This window comes from Pseudonaja textilis, chromosome 2 (genome assembly GCF_049901715.1).
Source record: "Pseudonaja textilis isolate UNSWEBS1 chromosome 2, rPseTex1.2, whole genome shotgun sequence".
Taxonomy (NCBI): Eukaryota; Metazoa; Chordata; class Lepidosauria; order Squamata; family Elapidae; genus Pseudonaja; species Pseudonaja textilis.
In genome coordinates this window covers 170,966,221-170,993,462 of record NC_141991.1, presented here as the reverse complement: position 1 = coordinate 170,993,462, position 27,242 = coordinate 170,966,221, and the positions used below count along the sequence as shown (strand labels likewise).

General features: G+C 40.0%; 1 protein-coding gene across 4 annotated transcripts in view; it reads left to right on the top strand.

Moving 5' to 3' along the window:
- The window catches only part of ABCA1 (ATP binding cassette subfamily A member 1), a 114,670-nt gene that overhangs the window by 53,118 nt on the left and 34,310 nt on the right, over positions 1-27,242 (top strand). For all 4 annotated transcript variants that reach the window (XM_026718554.2, XM_087926460.1, XM_087926458.1 and 1 more), the window contains 13 exons: positions 1,570-1,656; positions 10,416-10,656; positions 11,279-11,418; positions 13,971-14,087; positions 19,347-19,535; positions 20,549-20,754; positions 20,845-21,021; positions 21,362-21,584; positions 22,312-22,533; positions 23,193-23,397; positions 24,460-24,570; positions 25,383-25,554; positions 25,650-25,781. In XM_026718554.2, coding sequence (XP_026574339.1) covers positions 1,570-1,656; positions 10,416-10,656; positions 11,279-11,418; positions 13,971-14,087; positions 19,347-19,535; positions 20,549-20,754; positions 20,845-21,021; positions 21,362-21,584; positions 22,312-22,533; positions 23,193-23,397; positions 24,460-24,570; positions 25,383-25,554; positions 25,650-25,781 — 2,222 coding nt within the window. The remainder of the gene's footprint in view (positions 1-1,569; positions 1,657-10,415; positions 10,657-11,278; positions 11,419-13,970; positions 14,088-19,346; positions 19,536-20,548; positions 20,755-20,844; positions 21,022-21,361; positions 21,585-22,311; positions 22,534-23,192; positions 23,398-24,459; positions 24,571-25,382; positions 25,555-25,649; positions 25,782-27,242) is intronic.

Genomic DNA, 27,242 nt, shown 5'->3' with positions numbered 1-27,242 from the left:
GTTATCTTGATCAACGTCCTAGGGCAGAGGTCTCCAAACTTGGCAACTTTAAGACTTATGGACTTCAACTCCCAGAATTCTGGGAGCCAGCTATGCTGGCTGAGGAATTCTGGGAGTTGAAGTCCACAAGTCTTAAAGTTGCCAAGTTTGAGGATCCCATCCTAGGGCTTAAGATCCACAGACAATAAAGGCACTCAATTTAATCTGGAGTTTTGTCTTTTGTTTTGTTGGAATAAGAGAATTAAAAAAGACACGCCCTCTGTCTCTAATCCATCTGTCCCCAGCGTGATGCCCTTCAGATGTGTTAGATAACAGCACAACTGGTGTGCCCCTGGTTGGAAAAAGCTGTTTTGCTATAAAAGGGAAAGAAGGAAGAAAGATATTTAAACCAGGGGAAACAATTTTATAGAGTCAACTTTATGGTCTTCTGTCGGTATTTGAGGATCCTTTTCATTAGAAGTGTTTCATGAAACACAATTTGAATAAGGCATGGTAGAAAGTTCTTCTCAGTAATAGTTTGTGACATTTCCTAACCTTGCATTGTCAAGATAGTACACAGGCCATCTTGGGAGTAAGAATATAGAAGCTCTGTTAATTCTACATCATTTTCCTTGTTCTTACACTGTGTTAGTATGCTTATTCATTTTCTGCTTTTCAGATGATGCTACTTCCCAAAATGTCTTCAGATAATTAAAATTAATCATGTATTATTGGCACGTAACAGCCACAGATTGGCCCAAAAAGCCACAGCTGTCTTTTTGATGGAGTTTTCCTCACTGAAACTTCAATAAGTATGGCTTAGTGGTTTGACTCAGAAAAACACTGGAGTGGTATTTCAGTTCCCAATCTTAGTCACTCTAAATTCCATTTGCTGCTTCCGCCCTTCCATCTATGATGCTGTCTCTCATAAAATGGTGGTTTCACCTTTTGTTGGAAAACAGAGGCCAGTTATGACTTGGGGAAGGGGCAGTTGCTGATCTCTGATGTAAAGCTCTTTAAAAACATTGTACACCATTGTTCATTCGTCCCTTCGTATTTAGACATGGCTCATTTTAATGCAAATATCAAGTTACAGGGGATATAAAGTCTGCCACCTCTAAATAATTTCTGTATTATTCTGTCTACCATATGTGTTAGCAACTATTGAGTATAAAGAATCATAGCTGATCAGAAATGTTTCTGGAAACTAGATGGAGCAAATAGATTTGAGTCTTTATTATGTTTGGGAACAGGAAACATAGGACCACCATCAGATCTAAGCTATCCTGTTGGTTAGTGTGAGGTAATTATCCATAGCTATAGTCATGTCATATGAGATGTCCAGATATATAAATATGAGGATGATAAGAAGCACACAAAGAAGAAGCAGCAGCCCAATGGGGTTCCAAAGTTATCCTTTTTGAAAAAATAGATGTTGGTTCAGATTTGGGTTTGTTTTTCCCTAACTGGGCCTGTTGATTCAATACATCCATATTCGTTTTTCTTTAAATGTAATGGTCTAACTGATCCCTTCTCCTTCTAGTTTGCAGTAACTTTCAGTTAATTGTAACCTTCCATTTGTTCTTCCAGAAAGGGATCCCCTTCAATTCAACCGTGGAGAATGTTAAGGAAACTTTGGAGATGCTGACACAGAGCCTGGGGAATGTTCTTAAAGAGGTAGGGTTACTGATCACTGTATAACTCTTTCTTATTTATTTATTTATTTTATTTATTTATTTTTGTCAATTGCTTACAAGATAATAGGTAAAAGTAAAAACATAGTTATGAATACATGGATACATATAAGAAAAATAAAAAATATATAAAAGAAACAATAGGACAGAGACGGTAGGCACGTTGGTGCGCTTATGCACGCCCCCTACAGACCTCTTAGGAAAGGGGTGAGGTCAATAGTAGACAGTCTAAGGCTAAATTTTTTGGGGTTTGGGGAAGAAACCACAGAGTCAGGTAGAGTATTCCAGACATTGATCACTCTGTTGCTGAAGCCGTATTTCCTGCAATCAGGTTTGGTGGCAATTAGTGTGTATCTATTGTTTGTTCTTGTGTTGTTATGGTTAAAGCTGAAGTATTCATTGACAGGTAGGACATTGCAATGTATGATTTCATATACTATGCTTAGATCGGACCGAAGGCGGCGGGGTTCTAGGTTTTCTAGGTCTAGAATTTCGAGGCTGGTGGCATAAAGTATTCTGCAACAAGTAGAGGAGTGGAGAACTCTTCTTGTGAAGTATTTCTGGACTTTCTCAACTGTGTTAATATCAGATATGTAATGTGGGTTCCAGACTGATGAGCTGTATTCGAGTATTGGTCTAGCAAATGTTTTGTATGCTCTACTTATTAGTGAAATATTACCAGAGAAAAAGCTACGTAAGATTAGAGTAACAACTCTTAACACCTTTTTGGCTATGTAGTTACAGTGGGCTCTAGCACTTAGGTCATTAGAGATGAGTACTCCAAGATCCTTGACAGAGTTTGGATCATCAACAAGGTCTTGACGACTCAGCCTGTATTTTATTTTCAGATATTTCTTTTGCCAATTTGTAGGACAGAGCATTTATTTGTTGAGATTTGAAGTTGCCATTTGTTTGACCATTCTGATACATAGTCAAGGTCTTTTTGAAGGGTAGCAGTATTGTCTGTGGTGTTGAATAGCTTTACATCATCAGCAAAGAGAACACAGTTGCTCTTGATATGATCGCAGAGATCATTTATGTAGAGTATGAAAAGAGTTGGACCTTGAACACTGCCTTGGGGGACACCACTGTTGATAGGTACAGAATTTGATAGGACGCTCCCAATTTTGACCATTTGTTGCCTGTTTGACAGGAATGCTTCTATCAAGTTATGCAGGTGTCCAGAGATACCATAAGATTTTAATTTTAGGAGTAGTTTGTCGTGTACCATTGAATCAAAGGCTTTACATTTTTGAAAGCAGCTTGATCCCGGTTTACATCTCTTCCTTCAGACACAAATTCAAATTCATATTCATTTTATATACCATTTCATATCTTATTACCATTCTACATTTTCTATATAGCTTTCAAAAATGATGTTTTATGTTTTTATGTTTTTTGTTTTGTTTGTTTATGTTTGTTTTTAAAAATCAATAAAAATTTTTTAAAAAAGGCTTTACAGAAGTCTATGTAGATTGCGTCTATTGCTTTGCCCTGATCGAGTCGTGTAGTCCGTATGTTTTGCAGTGTAAGAGTTGCAGATTACATGATAGTTTTTTCCTGAAACCAAATTGTTTATGAGAGAGTAGGTTGTTTGTTTCTAAGTGGAGGATGATGGATTGGTTAATAATTGATTCCATGACTTTACAGGTGATGCAGCATAAAGAGATTGGTCTGTAATTTTCAACTAGGCTGGGGTCTCCCTTTTTGAATATGGGGATGATTGTGGCTTGTGACCATAGTTTTGGCAAGGAGCTAGTCCTGAAAGATTTTTCAAAGATTATGCTTAGAGGTTTGGCTATGGCAGTGGGTAGCTTTTTTAAGACATAGGCACATATTTCATCCGGTCCAATAGATAGAGATGGTTTTAGATTGCGCAGTGCTTTTTCAACAATGTCTTCTGTAAAATCGATATGTATTAGATCATTGTAGTTGTCTGTGGTTCGACTAGGAAATGCTGGGCATGATCCATTGCTGTTTAGAAATACTGAGCCAAAGAATGTGTTAATGAGGTTGGCTTTAATCGTGTCGTCATTGCAGTCTTTGCCATTAGGTCCTTTCAGGGGTGGGATGGACCTTAAGTCTTTTAGTTGTTATTTATAAAATTGTAGAAAGCGTGGGTGGAATTGGTGCGTAGAAGGTTTGCTTTTTGTTTAATGTGATAATTGGTGCATTCAATTTTTATCTGGTGGCATAAATTTTTTTATAGACTTTTGAAGTTGGCAACGTGACCAGATTTGTTTTTCCGCCAAAGTGATTTCTTTTTGGATTGAAGCTTCCTTATTGTTTCGGGTAATTTGTTTTTTCTGTTTCAAGTCATGATGTCAGTTGAGATAGCCAACTTGAGTTGTGATCTTGGGCATGTGGGTGTTCATGGAATAGCAAGGGTGGGGGATAAGTGACAAATTTTCTTTGTGATGGAAATTATACCCCTTATGTACAGTGTTGCCGTGCAAATACTTAAGAACTGAACTTGTTTGTGACCTTGCAATGCATGCTTTGTCAGGCTGGGTAAGGAGGATGCCTCTATTTGCGTACCTTATATAGCCCTTAGATGCATTCACCCATCAAGAACCATGTGGATGAGCTGTTGGGCCCTCATTTGCCATTCTCTTACTATTTTGTGGCATGCTAAGAGCAGGATCTTGGAAATTTTTCATTTACTTTTAGCAAGCCTGAGTTTCTTGAAGCACCTAAACTGGGGTTAATACAACCAGTTGTATTAATCACTTTATTCATTTAACATATCTGTTTCAAATTTTGCTTAGTTCCAGTAATGAAAGAAACTACAATTCTTGGTTCAGATGAAAGAAGAAGTCTTAGTCCAACGTGTTATCAGCTTGACTTCATAAGAAGTGGACAAAGAAAAGGAAGTGAACAGACCTAATTTTAGCTACAACTGGACTGTATCAGAATAACCACAGAATAACCACAGTTTATTCTTAAATATACAAACAATTATATTCCCTCTGTGCAAAAGCTTTTGCTGGGATAAATGTTAATAGCATATAAGGTTATGATAGATTATAATCCAAAGCATTGGAAGTCCTAATCATCATCATCATCATCATCCTAGTGTAAAGTTGCCACCTCCTTTCCTTTGTATGCCAAGGACCAGGCAGAAATTACCCATGTGATCTAGCCAATGTGGCCAAGCCAAACTGGGAAGTCAATACAGGGTATTTTTTTTTTCTATTTTCCCCCCTGTCTTTGCCAAGTGGAGCATTCTGGGAACATGAATATCAGGAATTCACTACAATAATTAATTGGGATGAATTACTTAGGCAGTTTTTTGGGGGCAGTTTGTGGAGGGAGTTGTATTAAGTCCAATAATGCGATATATTTATTAGACTATTTCAAGTTTATAAAAATAACTTTTGGTTGAGCTAATATAGGCGTTGCTTCCAACGGCTTTTCGATATTTTTCCTTTGACCAAAGTAGCTGGATCCTGGCGGGTAACCCTGAATATGAGGCATGTATCTTTGTGTAAGGGGGAGCAAAAATGAAATCTGAGACTGGAAATCATGTGAAATGTGGATTGAAGGGTTAAATTAATTGTGTGATAATCTACACTATCTCTATTTGTAAGCCTGAATCCTGCCTTCCTTTTTTCCTTTCCTTTTCTTTTTTCTATGAACTGACATTATGCAGTACTTGTTTTTTTTTTTCCTTTCTGAGCAAATAAACACTCCGTTCTGGCTAATCTGTGTAAAGCGTTAAGATTTTGGAGTGTTAAAAATGCTTTTGCCTACTTTTGCAACTTCCCTGCTTTAAGCAAAACATGAAGGGAAAAAAAGTTCCACCCAAGTACTGTATTCCCATTTTTCCTTCCGGCTCCACAGCTTTGGAATGTTAAAACTCTGAACTATAATAACCTCTGAGCTGAGCTGTCTGAGGTCACTTCAGGTTTTTTTTTTTTTTAAGCACATTGCTTCAGTGGAGGACTGGCGTCCTGTGAGTGTGTGTCTGTGTGTGTGTGTGTGTGTGTGCACGTGCACATTTGTCCCATCATCACAATTTCCATGCTAGTTATTTCTCATTGGAGGAAATGGTTCTTGAATCCTAGAACCTCCATCAACCCTTTTTAGCCGGAAAATGGAAACTACAGTAACAGAAGAATCTGTGTGAAATCAGGATGAAGTACAGTCGACAGAATTGCCTTAAAAGTTTGCCTGAGGGTTACTGATCACTATATAACTCTTTCTTATTTTATTTATTTATTTATTTTTTATTTATTTATTTTTGTCAGCTGCTTACAAGATAATAGGTATAAGTAAAAACATAGTTATGAATACATGGATACATATAAGAAAAATAAAAAAAGAAAAGAAAATGAAAGAAACAATAGGACAGGGATGGTAGGCATGTTGGTGTGCTTATGCACGCCCCCTACAGACCTCTTAGGAAAGGGTCAATAGTAGAAAGTCTAAGGTTAAAGTTTTGGGGGTTTGGGGAAGAAACCCCACAGAGTCAGGTAGAGTATTCCAGACATTGATCACTCTGTTGCTGAAGCCGTATTTCCTGCAATCAAGTTTGGTGTAATTAACCTTGAGTTTGTATCTGTTGTTTGCTCTTGTGTTGTTATGGTTGAAGCTGAAATATTCATTGACAGATACGACATTGCAATGTATGATTTTATATACAATACTTAGATCGGACTGAAGGCAGCGTAGTTCTAGGTTTTCTAAGTCTAGAATTTCGAGTCTGGTGGCATAAGGTATTCTGCAACGAGTAGAGGAGTGGAGAACTCTTCTTGTGAAATATTTCTGGACTTTCTCAACTGTGTTAATATCAGATATGTAATGTGGGTTCCAGACTGATGAGCTGTGTTCGAGTATTGGTCTAGCAAATGTTTTGTATGCTCTACTTATTAGTGTAATATTACCAGAGAAAAAGCTACGTAAGATTAGGTTAACAACTCTTAACGCCTTTTTGGCTGTGTAGTTACAGTGGGCTCTAGCACTTAGATCATTCAAGATGAGTACTCCAAGATCCTTGACAGAGTTTGGATCATCAACAAGGTCTTGACTATTCAGCCTCTATTTTATTTTCTATTTTTTTTTTGCCAATATGTAGGACAGAGCATTTATTTGTTGAGATTTGAAGTTGCCATTTGTTTGACCATTCTGATACATAGTCAAGGTCTTTTTGGAGGGTAGCAGTATTGCCTGTGGTGTTGAATAGCTTTACATCATCAGCGAAGAGAACACAGTTGCTCTTGATATGATCGCAGAGGTCATTTATGTAGAGTATGAAAATAGTTGGTCCTAGAACACTGCCTTTGGGGACACCACTGTTGACAGGTAGAGAATTTGATAGGACACTCCCAATTTTGACCATTTGTTGTCTGTTTGACAGGAATGCTTCTATCAAGTTATGCAGGTGTCCAGAGATACTGTAAGATTTTAGTTTTAGGAGTAGTTTGTCGTGTACCATTGAATCAAAGGCTTTACAGAAGTCTATGTAGATTGCGTCTATTGCTTTGCCCTGATCGAGTTGTGTAGTCCATATGTTTTTGCAGTGTAAGAGTTGCAGATTACAGGATAGTTTTTTCCTGAAACCAAATTGTTTATTAGAGAGTAGGTTGTTTGTTGCTAAGTGGAGGATGATGGATTGGTTAATAATTGATTCCATGACTTTACAGGTGACGCAGCATAAAGAGATTGGTCTGTAATTTTCAACTAGGCTGGGGTCTCCCTTTTTGAATATGGAAATGACCATGGCTTGTGACCATAGTTTTGGCAAGGAGCTGGTCCTGAAAGATTTTTCAAAGATTATGCTTAGAAGATTGCCTATGGCAGTTGATAGCTTTTTAAAGTAGGCAAATATTCTGTCCGGTCTTAGAGTTTTGGTTTTAGATTGTGCAGTGCTTTTTCAACATTGTCTTCTGTAAAATCGATATGTATTAGATCATTGTAGTTGTCTGTGGTTCAACTAGGAAATACTGGGCATGATCCATTGCTGTTTACAAATACTGGGCCAAAGAATGTGTTAAAGAGGTTGGCTTTAATGGTGTTGTCATTGCAGTCTTTACCATTAGGTCCTTTCAGGGGTGAGATGGACCTTGAGTCTTTTCATTTGTTGTTTAAATTGTAGAAAGTGGGGGTGGAATTGGTGCATAGAAGGTTTTCTTCTGGTTTAATGTGATAATTGGTGCATTCAGTTTTTATCTGGTGGCATAAATTTTTGTATCGGCTTTTGAAGTTGGCAACGTGACCAGATTTGTTTTTCCGCCAAAGTGACTTCTTTTTGGATTGAAGCTCCTTATTATTTTGGGTAATTTGTTTTTTCTGGTTTTGGGAGTTGTTATTGGTACATATAGTTTGATAACTCTTTTGACTTTAAGTAAAAATATGTTGTAATGGTCTTCTACAGTATTGCATCCAGAGAATAGAAATTGCCAATCAAGGGATGAGAGATCGTTGTTTATAAGATCATAGTTGCCTTTTTTGAAGTTATAATTGAGGATTCCATCGTTGTAATGATTTTTGTGTGGACGTATGTTGAGACCAAAGTCAATCATGTTGTGGTCACTGTTGGAAAAGGGTTCTTTAATTTGTATTCCATAAATTGAATTGAAACTATTGCAGAAGATGAGATCGAGGCAGTTGTTAAGTCTAGTGTTGTTGGTTACTAGTTGTTCTAGTCCCAGATTTGTTACTGCATTGTAGAAGGTTGCATGTGTGGGTTCAGTTGTACATTTGTTTAGGGTCCAGTTAATATGAGGTAGATTGAAATCACCAAGAAAGATAAAAGCGTGTGGGCAGGATGCTGCCCATGTTATTGCATCATCAGTCCATTGATGTAGTTTCTGTATTTTATTTTCTTCTGTTCTTCTTTTCTTTTAGTCATACAATCTTCTCTTTGCTGATGTGGATGCAAATTAGGTCTGGCTGAGGGATGTGATTTCTCCTTGGCAGTTGTTCCAAGGAGCAAACAGCATTTTTCTGTTTCTATTTAAGTTCAAAACAAAGGCCCCTTTTGGGTGGCGTTGTGCTGTGGAAGAGCAGCATGAGGCTTGCTTTTCATAGTCTGACTTCCTGTATATCTGTGACAAATACATTACAGGAATGAATTATATAGTCTCTTTTATTTCCTTACAAGCAAGGGAGACATCATGTTTGTTAGGCTGCCTTTTTCTATGAAGGTGGGAATATCCTGGCCTATTTCAGTTACATGCAAATTTTAAACCCAGCCATTTGCAGCTGTTGAGAAGTGATTTGAAGGAGCAATGTCAATCACTTTCTGTGGAATGGGGCTAAGCTGTTTACAATTGTGAATTGAGGCCAGGTGTTTAAAACACAGACCATCAGACTTTGAAGGAAAGAAACCTAGCTCTAAATTTTTACTCTGGGAACTATCTGGTTTTTTCCCCATATTAAAAACAAGGAAGCACTGTGAATGATTCCCAATTATAACTCCCAGCGCTGGCAACAAGCATGGCTAGTGGATTGCAAGAGTTGTGTAGTGCGATATGAGAGTATTTGCAGGTAGTCCTCGATTTACAACAGTAATAGAGCCTGCCCATTATGGTCATAAGTCATGACAGTTGTTAAGCAAGGCATCCATGTGATTATCATGCTGAACAACCACAATCCCAGCTCTCTCTCTCTCTTTCTCTCTCTCTCTCTCTCCCTGCCTCCCTCCCTCCCTCTCTTCTCTCTCTCTCTCTCTCTCTTATCCACAAGTATATATGATAATATCTTTTTAAAGTACCCCTATATACTTGAGTATATGTGCATCCATGGCTAAGCTGACCCGCAAATTTTTAATCAAAATACCATAAAAAATGAGGGTTGCCTTATTCATGGATGGTACATTTTACATGGCATTTTATTTTAAAAAAAGGGGGGGGTCGGCTTATGTATCACAACATTGATTGCCCCAATTGGATCAGAACTTATGCATGGTCATGATTATTACAGTATTGACTTGAATGGTTGTATTAGGTGTCTATACTTTGAAGGAATTTCTATTTCTTTCCGTAAGATATAAAACAAAGATTCAATTAGTGTACATTCTTTGGTGAATCAACAATAGAATGTACACTAGTCCTTAACTTATAACAATTCATTTAGTGACTGTTCAAAATTTCAGCGGCACTGAAAAATGTGACTTATGACTGTTTTTCACAGTTGCAGCGTCATACGATCACCTTTTATGACCTGACAAGCAAAGTCAATTGGGAAGCCAGATTTGCCAAACATCCAAATTATCCAATGATTCGCTTAAACAACTGTGGCAAGAGAGGTCATAAAATGGGGCAAAACTCACTTAACAAATGTCTCATTTAACAATAGACATTTTGGGCTCAACTTTAAGTCGAGGACTACCTCTTTTGCAACCACAATAAGCTTGATAACCAAAAAAGTGGCTTTTAATATTAGTTAATTGGTTGAAATCAGGATTGGCGTAATATTTTGTTGGAAAATGGTTAATGAATAAATAGTGATTAGCATCGTTTTTGAGTAATAATATATTCCTCAGCTGAGATTGTAAAAGTTAGCTTAACTTCTCTCAAGAAATACTGAGCAGAAATGGATCTGGGCAGTATTTGAACAGAAAGCCTTTGGGACGTCTCCAGTCTAATAAGCTAAACTGGGAAAAACACCAATGGCAAACTTTTTTTTATAGCTCCAACTCTGTAAAACAATGGAATGGGTTTTCAAATTTTTTGAAGAAAAAACAACAACATCATTGACAGCTCATATCTTCCTTTCTTTGTGTGTCGTGCATTGCAGTTCATGAGCATGAGAAGCTGGAGTGACATGAGACAAGAGGTGCTGTTCCTGACCAATATGAATTCCACAAGTTCTTCTGCTGATATCTACCAGTCGGTGTCTCGGATTGTTTGTGGCCACCCTGAGGGAGGGGGACTGCAGATCAAGTCCTTGAACTGGTACGAAGACCATAATTACAAAGCATTCTTTGGAAGCAACAGCTCTGACGATGATGCCGTGAATTTCTATGACAACTACACTAGTAAGTAATAGGAATCCAGGAACGCTTGCAAATGTTTTTTCTGTCTGACAAATCGTTAAGAAGCCCATCTCTTGCCATCTCAAACGCAGAGAAGCTAGAGGAGAAAGAAAGGGTGGATAATTTTGTATTAACCTGGGCAGGGGTGGGCTGCTGGGGGTTCGGGAGATCCTCTGGCTAAGATTCTGCACAGTTCAGGGAACCCCCAAATTCCATTCTTGGCTGACCCCCACTCATCCTGCCCCAACCCTCCCAGGAGTCCCCACATGGCCCATTTGGGATGCAGGGTGTACAGGGAGGGTTGGGGAGGCTGAAAAACGGGCCTCCCGGAAGTTTGGGAAGGCCGGAAATAGGCCCATTTCCGGCTTCCAGAGAGCCTCCAGAATTCTCCTGGAGGCTCGAGCAAAGCCTCCGGAGCCTGGGGAGGGCGAAAACACCCCCCCCCATAGTACAGGAGGCCGACTAGGCCATGCCCACCATGGCCACGCCCATCCAGCAACCAAGCAGAGAACTCTGCTAAGTTTTTTGAAGCCCACCCCTGAACCTGGGTGTGCTCTCCAAGCTGGGAATTTTCTGGGCATGGGATTTATCACCCACAATTGGTTTTTCTTTTTTGTTTTTAAAGCACCTTTCTGCAATAACTTAATGAAGAAACTGGAATCCAACCCACTTTCCAGGATTATCTGGAGGGCCCTGAAGCCTTTGCTGGTTGGAAAAGTCCTGTATAGCCCTGATACTCCAGCAACAAGGACAATTATGTCAGAGGTAAGAACCTTAACCTTCACTCTTGTCCACCCAGCAAAGGGCCCTTTTGGTATTTCTGCTGTTGGATGTTCTCAACTGAAGTCCCAGAGGAATGGAAAAGTCAGAGATAGGCCAGGCCTAGGGATTAAAAAAAGGGGAATCAGGTTTTGTGGTCGTATACCAGTCTGGAATCTCAGGCTGTAATTATGGCTTGAATGTTGAGACTTTATCTTGAATTTGGTTTGAATGTTGAGACTTTGTCTTGAAATGGGGTGTTTATGTGCGCATAAGGGAAAGAATTGGAAAAGGCTCCCAGGCTGTACAGGTAGTCCTTGACAAACTACCACAATTGAGCCCCAAATTTTCTGTTGCTAAGCGAGGCAAGTGCCCCATTTTATGACCTCTCTTGCCACAGTTGTTAAGTGAATCCCTGCAGTTGATAAGTTAGTGACACGGGTTGTTAAGTGAAGCCGGCTACCCCATTGATTTTGTTTGCCCAAAGGTCCCAAAAAGGGAATCACAGGCTCTTGGGACGCAGCAACGGTCATAAGTATGAACCAGTTGCCAAGCAGCTGAATTTTGATCACGTGACCACGGGGATGCCGCAGTGCTCATAAGTGTGAAAAGTGGTCATCAGTCACTTCTTTCAGTGCCATTGCAACTTTGAAGGTCACTAAATGAACTGCTGTAAATCGAAGACCACCTGTATCAGAACGATTGAAATTACACAAGCTTTATTAATTGTGGTATTGGGACCCGGTGGCTCAATGGCTAAGATGCTGAGCTTGTCGATCAGACAAGCGCCACGTAAAGGAGTGAGCTCCCGTTACTTTTCCCAGCTTCTGCCAACCTAGCAGTTCAAAAACATTTAAAAATGCAAGTAGAAAAACAGGGACCACTTTGGTGGGGAGGTAACAGCAGTCCATGCGCCTTTGGCGTTTAGTCATACCAGCCGCATGACCACGGAGACGTCTTCGGACAGCGCTGGCTCTTTGGCTTTGTAACGGAGATGAGCACCACCCCCTAGAGCCAGAAACGACTAGCACGTATGTGCGAAGGGAAACTTTACCTTTATTAATTGTGGCAGAAGCAATCATTTCCTTTCAAATCTTTCTTTCTAAGCTGCTGAAGGTATTCATGGGAACAAGATTCTTCTTTGGAGCACCTGTTAATAGCAACCTTCTTTTGTTCACTCAGGATTTAGCGTCATTCTGATGAGGACTGTTGGGAGAAAGCACAGCTCCCAGCCAACAGCTTGGAGAGAAACTGTGCCATCGGCGATTGCTGTAACAGGAGTTAGAAAATAGGAACACCGCAGTTCATTGCTGTAAATTATTATGATTTACTTACAGGATAACGATCTCTCCAGCTTCCTACATTTGGGGAAGATTTTTTTTTTTGCTTCGCTCTAAGTAGAATGCTGGAGAGCTGCCAGTCAGAGCAGGCCAAACTGCTCTTGATTTAGCAATAGTCCAACAGCATATTGTGGAGGCCTTCATAGAACATCTTTGTTCCAGAAGTACACGTAGCTCCCACCTTATTCTAGCTCAGTAAACAAGTTTCAATCTGTTTTAGTTCAAATGTATGTTGACCTCAGCTTATTGACTGAGGATCTGGGTCTCTGATTTTGGTTCTGTTTTCCACATTAATTTAGATCATTTTTACTATTATTATTTTCCCCCTTTGTGGGAAATGCTGTCCAGAGTCCCTCTGAGTAAGCTACTGTAAAATAAATAAACAAAAGAATTGCCCAGCATTGCATATGCTTTTGCATTCCAGACCAGTTGTAACTTCCAGGCAGTCTTCAGGGAAAGCCCCATGTAGAGTTCATAGGTTAATCGAGATCTTTCAATCTACGCATGATGTTTTGGCCACTTTATTTTTAGTTGTTGCGAGATCATATGGAGTGGTCAATGGAGTGGTCTGCATTGTCCCTTTCAAAGTCTTGGTGGCCAAAGTCCAGACTAAATTCTATACCCGGGTATTCTTTTCATCACAAATTTGATGTCTGTATACTGTCCTAGACCATTCTACTCATATATTTAAGGGTGATTCACTTCTATAAGCTTCTAGCTCACTTACTAAATTCCAAGTTCTATGAGCCACGGTGGCGCAGTGGTTAGAGTGCAGTATTGCAGGCTACTTCTGCTGCCTGCCTGCTGCCTGCAGTTTGGCAGTTCGAATCCCACCAGGCTCAAGGTTGAGTCAGTCTTCCATCCTTCCGAGGTTGGTAAAATGAGGACCTATATTGCTGGGGATGGCAATAGGCTGACCCTACAAAGCTCTTAGAGAGGGCTGCAAAACATTATGAAGTGGTATTTAAATGCTATTGCTATAGCCTAAGAAGCTACGGTATCTTTTGCTTGATCTAGAAATCTAGAAATCTATTACCCCTACTACCTGGAGTGATGGAGGCTGTTGCCCAACACAACTGGAATGTATTAGGACATTAATTTTGAAGTGTCTCCTTTTTCTTCCTCTCAGTAAAACATCAGTTCTTAGGGCAACAAAACATTTGGAAGCCAATACCTTATATTCAGTGATTTTAAAACCCATTTTTGCTGTTGTTTCAGGTCAACAAGACATTCCAAGAGCTAAGTGTCTTCCATGAACTTGGAGGCATGTGGGAAGAGATTAGACCCCAAATAAAAAAATTCATGGAAGAAAGCCAGGAGATGGATCTGATTCGGGTTAGTATGCCCTAAACTCCTTTTTCTCTCTCATAAGAAATTTTACAAGAGGTTTGTTTATTTCAGTATCGTGGTCGACAATTTGGCCTTGAGCGTTTCGGCCCATGTTGGAGTAGAGTAGCTGATTCTTTCTGCCAAACCTCCTTTGTCTGGTAGCTTTCTTGCCTGTGCGGTGTGAACTATCCTGGGATAGAGAAGGAAGGTGCAAAGCTATATAAACAGTGCCTCTCCCTGTTGTGTTGCCATGTGTCGAATGGGGTGATTTGTTGGACATTAGACAGATTCTGACTGGTCCATAAATCAAGCTGTTCTGCATGAAGTACATCTGCCAAGGATGCGGCTGAGAAGTATGCAAAATGAGGGGTATTCAAGCTTCACTTTCTGCTCTGCAAATACATTTCACTAGGGAGCACTTACTCTGTTATTACTTCCCAAACCTTGTAAAGTGGGCAACAAGCCCAGGCCTCTCTTTTGCATTCCCCCAACTTCCCAACTGGAGCAGGACATTTAATTAGCTGCAGGGGATCGTAACAGTAAATAATCTGAAGTTTCATTCTTTGGATATTCCTAAAAGGCTTTCATTCCGTTTCATTTTCATGAGCAGTTCTGTCTAGTATTGGGAGACTCCATGCATTTTCATGGCCAGACTGCCAGACATTGATTTGAGATCTTGGGTTCATATTTCTTCCTTATGTGAAGCTTTCTGGGAAAAGAGAGGGGGTGGGGAAATAACTCTTTGGTGTTTCTAAAAGGCATCTGTTTCACTGATTAAACTACCTTTCCCAAGGATCTAAGAGTTTACCCAAAACAGATGGACGATGTAATAGTTTTATTTACTTGTGACCCTGCTGGCTGAAAATGCTCCAATGCAGAGTCTTAACAGGCCTGGGAAGTGCCAAGTGGTCAAGCTTTTCCTGGCTGATGCTAGAACTAGAAACCTTGCAGGCAGAGAGTCAAGGACATAGCGTAAGATACAAATCCTATTTATAGTAAAGGGAAGGTTCAGTTTTTGTATTCTTTCTCCCACCCTGTGATGTAATGGGGTGAGAGCTTCGTACATATGGGAGGAAAGAGCAGTTACCATCTGTGTACTGACTTTTAACTAAACAGTCTGGTCTTGAATCTAACCTTAACACTGGTTGAGTGTTAAGGCCATCCTGAAGAAAAAGATTCACGTAGACTGTAAAAAAAATAAATAAATGGTGAGAGGAATCCAGGCACGTGAGTAGAACAATGCGCTATTGGCAAAACATGGGCAGCATTTTCCAGGAAACCTCTCTCTGGCTGCCTCTTTCCAGAGAATTGGCGGTGTCACAAAAGTCAGTTGGGGAATTGCGATAGATGCTTAGGTTGCCGCATTCTCTCACACAACCAAGATGTGGCTTTAGAGTTCACGGGGAAAACAAACTGTACTGTAAAGGTATGGTTTGGACAAGATGCAGGCCAGCTTTTTTTTTCTTCTTCTCACTGTCTGTCGTCTGTTGTTTATATCTTCCTTCTGCTCCCTACCTCTGCTCAGCTTGACAGCGGAGATAAATGGGCATCAGCATATGTTGTGGCAACTCACACATTTAACTGGGGGAGGGAGATGAAGTCGTGTCTCCAAGGAGTCAGCTGTGGAGCCTGTAGTAAAACAAAATGCTTTAATCCAATACTCCTGGTTTTTTTTTAAAGGATGCACACTCATTAAGCACATGAATCATTTAAAAAATGACAACAGGGGAGCCATAAAACACCAGTGTATTATACAAGAAATCAAATAAGGCCCAGAACAAAACCTAGAACAGAGGAAAAACCACCTAGTCACAGAAAGCTGAAATCTGATAACATAGAAAAGGAAAACACTCTTAAATCACAAAAACAGATACATATTTGAATGGGTGCCATCTAGCTGATGGGAAGGTTTTGACAGTGGGAAGAGGCTGTACTTGTAAATGGTATATTGTGATCCTGGGTCACAAAATGAACAAGTCCTGAAATACCAGGGTATTTTTGGATAGGGCCATTGTTTAAGTCTCTCAATATCTTTTTGGGTCCTGAGCTTGTCTTCAGGAGTGTTGGCTATTCTTGCCAGTTTAGTGTCATTTGCAAATTTGATGAGTTCCCCTTCTATTCCCTCATCTAAGTCATATATGAAGATACTGAGTCTAGGATGGAAATTCGTGTTAGCCCACTGCTTACTTCCCTCCATGCAGATGTAGCACTAGTGGTGATATGCTACCAGTTTGGACAGGTTTGGCCGAACCAGTAGTAAAAAAAAAGCCGAGGATCACCTGAGAGGAGGGAAAAAATCCTCAGACAATCATCTGAAAGGAAACAGGAGAGAAAAGCGCAGGATTGGCCCTCCCACCCGCCCCTGCGCTTTTCTCTTCTTTATCCTCTCAGCTGATCGACGCTGCAGGCCTCAGCTGGTATGGGGAAAACTGCACGCTAGCATTAGGCAACGCACGCCCACCAAGCCACACCCACCGAACCGGTGGTAAAACAATTTGAATCCCACCACTGTGTAGTACCATTAAGAACGGCTCGTTGAGTACCATTTGTCAGCCAGTTACAAATTTATCTGGTAGTGATGCTGTCTATCCCATATTTTTCTAGCTTATCAAGAACTGGTTGTGGTCTGCTTTGTCGAATGCCTTACTGACGTTTATTATGTCCACAGCATTTCGCTAGTCTACTAATTTTGTCAAAGAATGAAATAAGATTGATTTGGCATGATCTGTTTTTAACAAGCCCATGCTGGCTTTTTAGTTATAAAAAAACCCTACTTGGAATACTTTTCTTTGTTTATTGTTCACTTTCTTATTGCTGTTCTCTATTCTTCTTATCTTCAGTGCAAAATCTGTACAAGTTGAAAACTTAGGTTCTTGGTTCTGATTGCTGCCTGCTTCCCCTAACAGCCTCATAATTCCTGCATTATGTGACCTTGATTTTAGTTTCTAGTTTCAAGACTGGGACATAATCGTCAGTCTTTGGTTGACACTTCATGTTCTGGATCTAATTGTTCCCACAATTAGAAATTATCCAGGCAAAGCATGTAAAATCTGTACTGCTTTTCAGTATCTTTAGGGCTACCAGATCAGTGTGACCAGCTTTGGGGGGTGTTTTCACAGCTGGAGTAAGTGTAACCAGTGGCAGAATTACATTGCTTTCTCTTTATTTATTGGCAGCCAGTCTTTTCTAGCAGTTGCTCTCACTGTTAGGTTTTTGTTTTTTGTGCTCCTTACCTTAAAAAAATATAATAGGATAATTAACTATATGCAGTCCTGTGACCTTCCCAATTCACTTGCTTTTCACCTGCAATCCCTGCTAAACACCGTTAGCTTTCTGTCTGTGAAAAAGGATAATTTCACAAAGAAAGGAAGGGTAAAGTTGAGGAATCCAGAAGGGAAAAATAAAAAGGTCCCAACTGTTCATAGGCCTTTTTTGTTCACGTCAGGAGTCTTCTGCAAAGGCCATGTAATCAATTTGCCTTCTAATTCAACCTTTGAGTCGAATTAACTATGTGAACCCTAAAATAAAAGCAGGAAAAGGAAAAAGAAACAGAAAGTGAAGCTGGATTTGCCCAAAACCAAAAGGGTGCAAAAATACTGGTAGTCCTCAACTTACAACTGGTTGCTTAGTAACCAGTTAAAGTGACAACAGACAACCCCACCCTCAAGGCTACTTGTGACCTGGATTTGAAGTTCTGATGGACAACCACCCCCCCCGCAGTCATGTGATCACAGTTGGACGTTCGGCAACCAGCCTGCATTTACAACCATCTGCAGCATCCCACGGTCATGCAACTTGTGACATTTTTGGTTTATTTATATGTTTCTGGCAAGAAGCCTGTTAAAGTCAAATTCACATAACAACCATGGCATTGCTTAACAATCGCCACAAAAAGGTTGTAAAACCGGGTGCAGTCACTTGCTGACACATTTAACAATCTGCATGATTTATGACCGTAATTCTGGGCTCAATTATGGTTGTAAATTGATGACTATATGGATAGTCTAAGAGGGAGATAGTAGGTACGGTGGCCATGCAAAAGAGATTGCAGTTTGGGGTGCGGAAGGGAGGCTGCATCCCCATGAGGATAGCATGTTTGATACCAAGCCACCTTAGACTTGATCCTGCCTGCATGGAATCACAATTTGACAGTGGTGGGGTTTTTTTTGCTGGCAGAAATTATCTTTGGCATTTGAAACCAGTCCTGGAAAAATTGAGTTGTAATTTTGTACCCTGGTACCTAAGAATTAAACAGGACTTGTTTCTAGGTAAAGATGGAAGACCTGCTCCATGAATATTCTTAGCAGTTTTACTCCATACACAAGTATTGAAATGGTCAGTGTGCAATCCTGAGCTTTTAGAGAGAGGGAAAAAAAATATCATTGACCCATTTTGGTCATACAAATGGAAACAATTTCTTCCTTTCCACCCTGTCCTTCTGGCTTGAGAAATGCTTGTTTACTATGTTCAATGCGATTTGGTTTTCTGGAGATCTTATATGAGGTTGCCACCTGGTGGAACCAGCTTTGAAAGCACACCCTGAACCTTCATGGATGAGGGTGTGATAAAAGACACTGATTTTTACCTCATCCCATAAGTGTACAAGAATCCTGTGATTCGTAAATAAGGCCTCGCTCCAGAACTCCTGCATAAATGTTTTACTTACTAAGATCCATGAGGCAGTCAACATGGCAGGTTGAGGAGCGATGGAAAGGAAACAAAATTGGCAACTCCCCTAACCAATATTCCAAGTTCCAAGTTTTCCAATAATCTAAGTTCTTGGGAAAAGACCAGAAGAGAATTAAATTGCAAGCAGTTTTAATATGTTCCCAGCCATAAAAAGAAATGAACATTTCTATTGGGCTTCTGCATGCCAACAGCCTTCTCTATCTGGCAAAATTATTGGAGTGCGATATCCCCATCACTCCCTGCCTCTGTTCCCTGGAATCACATTGCCCAAAAGTTTTCAGTACCTTGGGGAAGGTTGCTGTGAACATCTGTTCCAAGTTATTGGTAAACATCGATAGAAATAGCAATTTCCTTGTTTTCTTCTTATATAGCAAACTGCTATATCATAGCTTACAGAAGCTTACTATTCTTTAACAACAAGCTGCACTTTCAAGTGGAATGAATGAATGAATGAATGAATGAATGAATGAATGAATGAATGAATGAATGAATGACCATAGCTCTTCTCCCCCCATCCCTTTCCCCTTTTTTCAGGGCGAGTTTAACTAAAGCCTTTTGCTCTTTTGGTTACTGCAGGTTTTGCTGAAGAGTGAGCAGCTTTGGAACCAATACATGGTTGGTTCAAGATGGACGAGGCAGGAGATTGCCCAATTCCTGGCAAAACACCCTGAGGATGTTGGTCCGGTGAATAGCTCTGTTTACACCTGGAGGGATGCGTTCAATGAAACCGATCGAACCATTATGACTATTTCCCATTTTATGGAAGTGAGTCTCCTATGCTTGGTGGGGGATTATTTATTTTATTTTCTGTGTGTTGTTAGGATGATTGATTCCAAAGTAAAAAAGTGATTTGTAGAAGAAGAAAGGAAGAGAACCTGTTTCCAAAGATATGTAGAACGAATTTTTGAATTAGGGATTATGGTGGCAGTTGAGTTTTGGAGTTATTTTTGTTTTGAGGTTGTTGTTTTTTTTCCCCCCGTTAGCCTGGAAGTTATCTGTGATCCTTATTTATCTGTGAGGGGTCCTTGGTCCTCTCTGAGCTTGGTTGTGGTTTTTTTTTTTTTACAGACAATTACAATCAAACTAGGTAATATTATCAATGCTAATACTGATAGTTTGGGTAATGAAATGTCTGCGTAGAAACAAACAAGCTCAGAGAGCACCAAGGATCCCTTATTTCAAGCCTGAGCTATTAACATTCTCTTTTATTGTTACTTATCTGCCCCTCACAGAGAGATTAAGGCTCCTAAAGGGAAAATAGTGACCCATCAGTGATCTGTCACATCAATCGTTCAAGGGACCCAAACCAGATCCCTGAAATTCTTTGTTTTGTTTTGTGTAGGAAATGTGATGTATATGAAAGGCACTAACCTATTGTCACAATTGTTGACAATAGGTTAGACAACCTGGTTCCTTATAAGTTTTTGATTCCAGCTTTGATTATCTCATGATCAACCATTGATCATTTTGTCTTAATATTTTAGAAACTGCAGTCTGAAATGTCTGGAAAGTTTCCTACTCTTCAAATTAAGTTGTGAGAAGTCAAATAGGACTTTTGACTAGTGAGATAAGAACAGGCTCAGTTCTAGAGACATGCTCTTAATGAAGGCTCTTTAAGCACCACAAACTATGATATACAGCAAAATAAACAAAGATTCACCCTGAATCAAAGTTTGAAAAATAACTTCCTAGGCAAAAAATGACATTTTAGTTTCCCATTCCCTCCCTCCCTCCCCGCAAACAAAAGCTTCTAACTCAATCCTTTGTTGCCATTTTAGTGCGTCAATTTGAACAAGTTGGAAGCTGTGCCTGATGAAGGGTGGCTTGTTAGCAAATCCATGAAACTGCTGGACCAGAGACGATTCTGGGCTGGCATAATTTTCCCTGAAATTGATCCAAAGAGTGTGGATTTGCCCCCTCATGTCAAATATAAGATACGGATGGATATCGACAGTGTGGAAAGGACCAACAAAATTAAGGACAAGTGAGCATCCTTTGTTAAGATTCTGACTACAGTCTTAGACTTGAGAACTTTAATTTATAATCAGTAAATTGTTCTTACCTGTTTTTGCAGATTTTGGGACTCGGGTCCCCGAGCTGATCCTTTTGATGACATGCGCTACATTTGGGGAGGCTTCACCTACTTGCAGGATGTAATAGAGCAAGCCATCATCCGGACTTTGACAGGCTCCGAGAAGAAAACTGGTGTCTATGTTCAGCAGATGCCTTATCCATGTTATGTGGATGACATGTAAGACTTATTAAATGAATGTCCTGTTGATGTTTCTGGCTCCCCCTTAATAGGCAACCAGCCATATTGTGACAAATTTAAAATTATACCTTATCTTAGCTGGAGGATATAATTAGGATTTTTGCTTTAAAAAGTCCCTAGTACAGTCCTCTGAGAGTAAGAAGCTGTAAGCAGCCTCCTTTACCGATCTCAAAGGAAGGGGGTATCTTCAAGATGGTGACAAGGATGCTTCCTAGCATAGTTTTTAATTCCCTGGGTCCAAGAGTCTTTAGAAACAATAGCAGCTGCCTCTGAAAATATCCTCCCAAAAACCTTTGTTTGCCTGCTGCTCCCTTTCTAGATTCTTGCGCATCATGAGCCGGTCAATGCCTCTTTTCATGACTTTGGCGTGGATCTACTCAGTAGCGGTGATCATCAAGGGGATTGTGTATGAGAAGGAAGCTCGGCTGAAAGAGACAATGAAGATCATGGGCCTCAAAAATGGCATCCTCTGGCTTAGCTGGTTCATTAGTAGCTTAATCCCTATCCTCATAAGCGCAGGGCTGCTGACATGCATACTAAAGGTGAGACTGGCTTCACTTTTCCCCTTCTCCTTTCTTGGTAGATTAATGTTGCAGTTAAAAATATATTAAGAACTCTTCCCCAAAGTTGCACCTCAGAATACAGTAGACAGCCAGCTAATCTAATTCTCAGTTGGCACAGGACAATTATGGTTAAAGATTATGGGAATAGGCCAAGCTATCTAGAAAGTGCTGGCCTGAAAGTCTGATGTAGAATATGAATCTATTTCCTCAATATCAGTGTCTCTCAACCTTGGGAACACGAAGAAGCATGGACTTCAGCTCCCAGAATTTTCCAGTCATAGATAGTAAGGATTGGCCTTGGCTAAAACTTTAGCTGAATCCACATATTTCACACATCATGGCAAGTCAGAACCAACCAGATCATGTTATGGCCCAGTGTAGTGTGTGATCCCAGCCTTTGCTCAAGCATGCTTCACAAAGTTGGACGCCACAAAAATATTTCTTTGAATTATTGAAAAATGACGATAAAAAAGATAGCCAGTAACGGATTGGTGTAGACATCTAGCATGTCTGTAGAAGAATATGCATTGGTGTAAGGTTACTACTCTTCTTCACCTCTTACCTGGGAGGAAAAACTGAACTAGGATGTTGAAAATATCCTCGACAAAACTCTGAAGTCATTTGTAGTAGTTGTATTTTTTTTTTTAACAGTACTGTGTTTGGTGCAACACAAACTTATTTCCTCTTTCTCTTCTTTTTTATCCAGAAAGGAAACTTGTTCCCCTACAGTGACCCCAGCGTGATATTCGTCTTCCTGTCTCTCTTTGGTGTAGTAACCATCTCACAGTGCTTCCTCATCAGCACCTTCTTCTCCAGGGCCAACATAGCAGCTGCCTGTGGAGGAATTATCTATTTTATTCTTTATTTGCCTTACGTCTTATGTGAAGCCTGGCAGAACTATATCGGTTTCTCTGTCAGACTATTTACAGTGAGTATTGACAGTAAGCAGGCAGATCTTTTTGTTATGGGTTAAGCAAAAGAGATTTTCCAGAGTCTGGTATTTTTAAGATGCTTAGTACAATGATTCCCATTTTTGCAATTCGGATGGAAAATTTTAACCATGTGCTTCTGGAAAGTCGGGAGGGCCGTAATTGAAGAGATTTTTCTGAGTATTTTTTTTACACCGGTTCCTTTAATCCATGACTAATGTGTAACAAAATCCAAGTTACATTTCAACTCTTTGTAAAGCTTTCAGAACCACCAAATTACATGGCTTCCCAATGCACTTTAATCTATTTTGCTGATCTCTGACTGGAAATGGTAGTCGTAATATTTACTTCCCTTTGCATGGAAAACATTTTTCTATGAAACCTTCCCATCATCTTCAGGAACAAGGAGACATGATTGGGGCAAAGATACGAAGAGTTGTTTTTCTGTTGAATGATTATCACCACTGGGCATGTATACTTTAAATCAACCATGGGCAGTGATTGAAGTACCAGTCTGCATCATTTTTTAACTTTGGGTCCCTTTTACTTAGTGTATATAACAGCGGCTGGTCTAATTTGACCCGTTGGCTTTCCTCACATTAAAAAATGTAAATAGTAAATGTAATAGGAGTATTAATTGGTGGTCCTTCTTCACCAGAGCCTACTTTCTTCTGTTGCCTTTGGATATGGCTGCGAGTATGTTTCCCTGTTTGAAGAACAGGGGATTGGATTGCAGTGGGACAGTTTGTTTGAAACGCCTGTGGAAAAAGACAGCTTCAGCTTGACCCTTTCTGTGTTCATGATGGTGCTGGATAGCTTGTTGTATGGCCTTATGACTTGGTACATTGAATCTGTTTTTCCAGGTAGGTAATCCTTCTTCTCCTTCTCCCGATCCTTTTCCTCCTCCTTCTCTTTTCTTCTCCTTCTCCTTCTCCTCCTCCTCCCCTGATAGTTTCTATAGCCCTATCTTCTTCCCTCAATAAAACCATTGCCCCAGTGAAAGCCACTGCCCTGTGGAGGATGGGAGGATAGCTGCTCCTCTGCAGGTGAGAAAGCAGAAAAATCTTTCAGGAAGTGTGGGTGGGAGGGTTGATGGGAGGGTTGATCTAAGGAACACTGATCAGAAGAGAATTCTCATAGTGAGAGGTGCCCTTTCGGCAATACTGACTTCATAGCATTTCCTCTGGAGAAGCAGCAAAAATCCAGACTAATTGGTTCAGTTGCATAAATGCTTCCAAAGGTCTGAAGTACTGTGGAGAAAACCAGACAAGAACATATGGAAAGTCTGTTTTCCTATACATAACCCCCTTTGTGATTAAGTTACTCAGAGTTGTATGTGCAAAACCAGAGGTGCTAAACTTGCAAGCAGATTTCTCAAATGAGAAGATATTTTAACAGTTCAGCTCAGTGAAGCATATCATTTTTGGAGGATACTTACATACCAATATTATATACTGCTTTTAATGTTGCCTGCTGGATATATTTCTAGAAAAATTAACTACAAGCCTTCCGAGTCTTTCTGAATTGATCTTACTGTAGAGATAGAAAGAATCCCACTTATATCATCCAGTCTGCACTTTAATAAATAGAAATAAAGTTAAAGAAAATTGAACTACAGGGCTACAAGTAGAAATTCTAGGAGGCAATCAAAACCAATGTGTATGCCGGTTAAAAGGATGCATTTGTATGTGTGATTTACAAATGGAAAGAACCTAGAATTTGTTTTAATCAGTTTTAGTACTTAGTGTTAAGTCATATATGTGGCGCTTCCCAAATCAAATAGGTTGATGTGACTAGAACCTGTGTTCTAGTTCTAGAATGTGGGTAAAACAAGCCTCCTCCAGCCATTTGGAAAGCGTCTTTTCATATCTCAAATGCTGTGATCGATTCTTTTGTTTCATGAAAAAAAAATGCATTCTGTTTAGGTCAATATGGCATTCCCAGACCTTGGTACTTCCCCTTTATGAAATCCTATTGGTTTGGTGAGGAATCTGGAGGACAGTGGCTCCCTTCTCATGCTACAGGATCATCAGAAAGTAAGTGACTCATTTGCAATCTTAGATGCTTGCTGAAAGGAGGCGGGGTCATCATCATTAGATCCCATACAGAGCACATTGGGCAGCAAGTGCTTTCTAGGAGTTTCGATCACTCACATCATCTTTGGCATCGTTCCAAGGGACGTTAATGATCTTAAGATCTACCTTTAATGTTTGGCGCCAGGTTTTTTTGAGGCTCATCTTGTTTCTTTTGTCCTCCAGGAGGTATCCAACATAGTGCAATTTTTGGATGCCGGTCCTTAGGCATACATAAGATATGGCCAACATTCGATGTTTATTCACAGTTCTCGATAGGTGTTCTAAAACTAATCTTTGCAGTACCTTTTCATTAGTGATGTGGTCATGATATGAGACATGGAGGATTTTTCTCAAGAAGTGGGGTAGTTAAGGAGTAATTGTTGGGGTTTCTTGCAATTCAGAAAGATTGGATCAGATGGAACATGAACTAATCTTGCAAAAACATGATTGGATCTTAAGCTGCAGCGTTGATGCCAAAACAAACCTAACCAAGGCCTGTTCAGAAACAGCAGCATTAAACCTAGGTCAGATAATTCTTCCCAGATTTTTTTAATAGAAGTCTTCTGACATTTCATAGATCTATTTGGGATCAGTTAGATTTCCAACAGTCATATTCCCTGGGATTCATAAAGTGACCACACCTACATCATATCCCAATGTGCCCTATGATCTCCATTATTTTCGCCACCTACATTACTGTTCAAAAAGACTGCACACAATACCAATAAAAATCTGATTGCCTGCTTAATTGGATTTCCTTTCTCTTTTTATAGTTTGTATGGAAGAAGAGCCAAGCCATCTTCCCCTTGGAGTCTCCATTAAGAACTTAGTGAAAGTTTACCATGATGGCAAGAAGCTGGCTGTAGATGGACTTACACTGAATTTCTACGAAGGGCAAATTACCTCCTTCTTAGGGCACAATGGAGCAGGAAAAACTACCACAATGTAAGAGGGAAATTTGTTAAAGAAGAAGAAATGACATCTTGATGCATAGTTGACTCTCTCATGTTGAAAACTAACTCCTTCTCTATTATGTTTAGGTCCATTTTGACTGGCTTATTCCCCCCAACCTCAGGCACAGCCTTCATCCTGGGTAAAGATATCCGTTCTGAACTCAACACTATCCGGAAGAATCTGGGTGTTTGTCCTCAACACAATGTCTTGTTCGATGAGTGAGTCACATTACAATCACAGCTCCCTTGTATATCTACTCATTTATTTCCTCGTTAGGAAAATGCGTAGGGTTATGATGGGAGATGGTGGTGGGGAGAGGGTATACATTTGCCAATATGTCTGGTGGCACAGGGGTTGGAACGCCATATTGCAGGCTAACTCTGCTCACAGTCTACAATTCGATCCTGACGGGCTTGAGGTTGACTCAGCCTTCCATCCTTATAAGGTCAGTAAAATGAGGACCCAGATTGCTGGGGGCAATATGCTGACTCTCTAAACCACTCCAAGAGTGCTGTGAAGCACTATGGGGTTGTATATAAGTCTACGCGCTACTGCTCTATGAATAGCATCTGTGTTAATGTTAGCTAGTCCATCAAGTTCATGTTCTGTAGGATGTATTATTTTGCCTCAAAAAGGTCCTCAAATTCTTGAGCTGCTTGAGTAAAAACATCATGGAATATTTATGTAGGAACAGCACTAAATAGAAAACATACCAGAATCACATTTGTTTTTTCAAAGAGACCAGTTGTGTACTGTGTTGTGAAACAATAAATAAAGCAAATAAAGGCTTTCTAATGCATGTTTAGATTATTTTTATTGACTGTTCCTGGAACTGGGTCCAAGCAATAAATCATGGGTGGCTTTCATCTGTAGCACATTAATTGTTTTCCGTAAATACCAGTGCTTGGAACCTTTGGAGGAAACCAAGAAGATAAAGGGCTAGGCTAAGCAGTGACTTCAACCCCTAATTCATTTTGAGAGGAACAATTCTCCAACCATGATTCATGCTGTATATTACACAATTATCTGATATCACCATCCATGGATGATTAGATGTATCTGCCAGGCAGGATTAAAGCATTGATCAGCCTTAATTTGGCTTGTGTGTGTGTGTGTGTGTGTATGTCAGCCCTATCTGCTGTAAATAGATTTACTGCCCACTGAAGCATGGTAAGTGAAGGGGAGGAATAATGATTTTTTTTCCCCTTGGCAAAGAGAGTTTTCTGCAAGAACTCATTTATATTTACAAGATGGAGCTCTTTTGTTTTCATTTGCTGACTGTGTAACTAAATGAGATTGTTAGCAACTTTCTTCAGAAGCTCTGACTCCTCCAGATGCTCAGAAGTTGTGAGCGTTCACCTCCAGTGATATAGTTTTCTTAAAATGTTTTTTTGCCCTGTGACCCTTCAGTCGTGCTTCCTATACATATTTGGATTGTGCCTAAAACTTTGTATAAGAGAGAAGAGAACAGGGGATGGGAGGAGACTATTCTAGTTTTTTCTTGGACATGAAAGCCAACTGGGTGACTCTGGGCCAGTCAGAGAGTCTCTCTCTGTCCCTCCCTCCCTCCCTCCCTCCCTCTCTCTCTTGAAATCTAATGAATAAATAAAACAACCATGCCTCCTCTAAGGCTCCATTATCGCCATTGGGATATTCTTATTGTACCCAAATTGATTGGT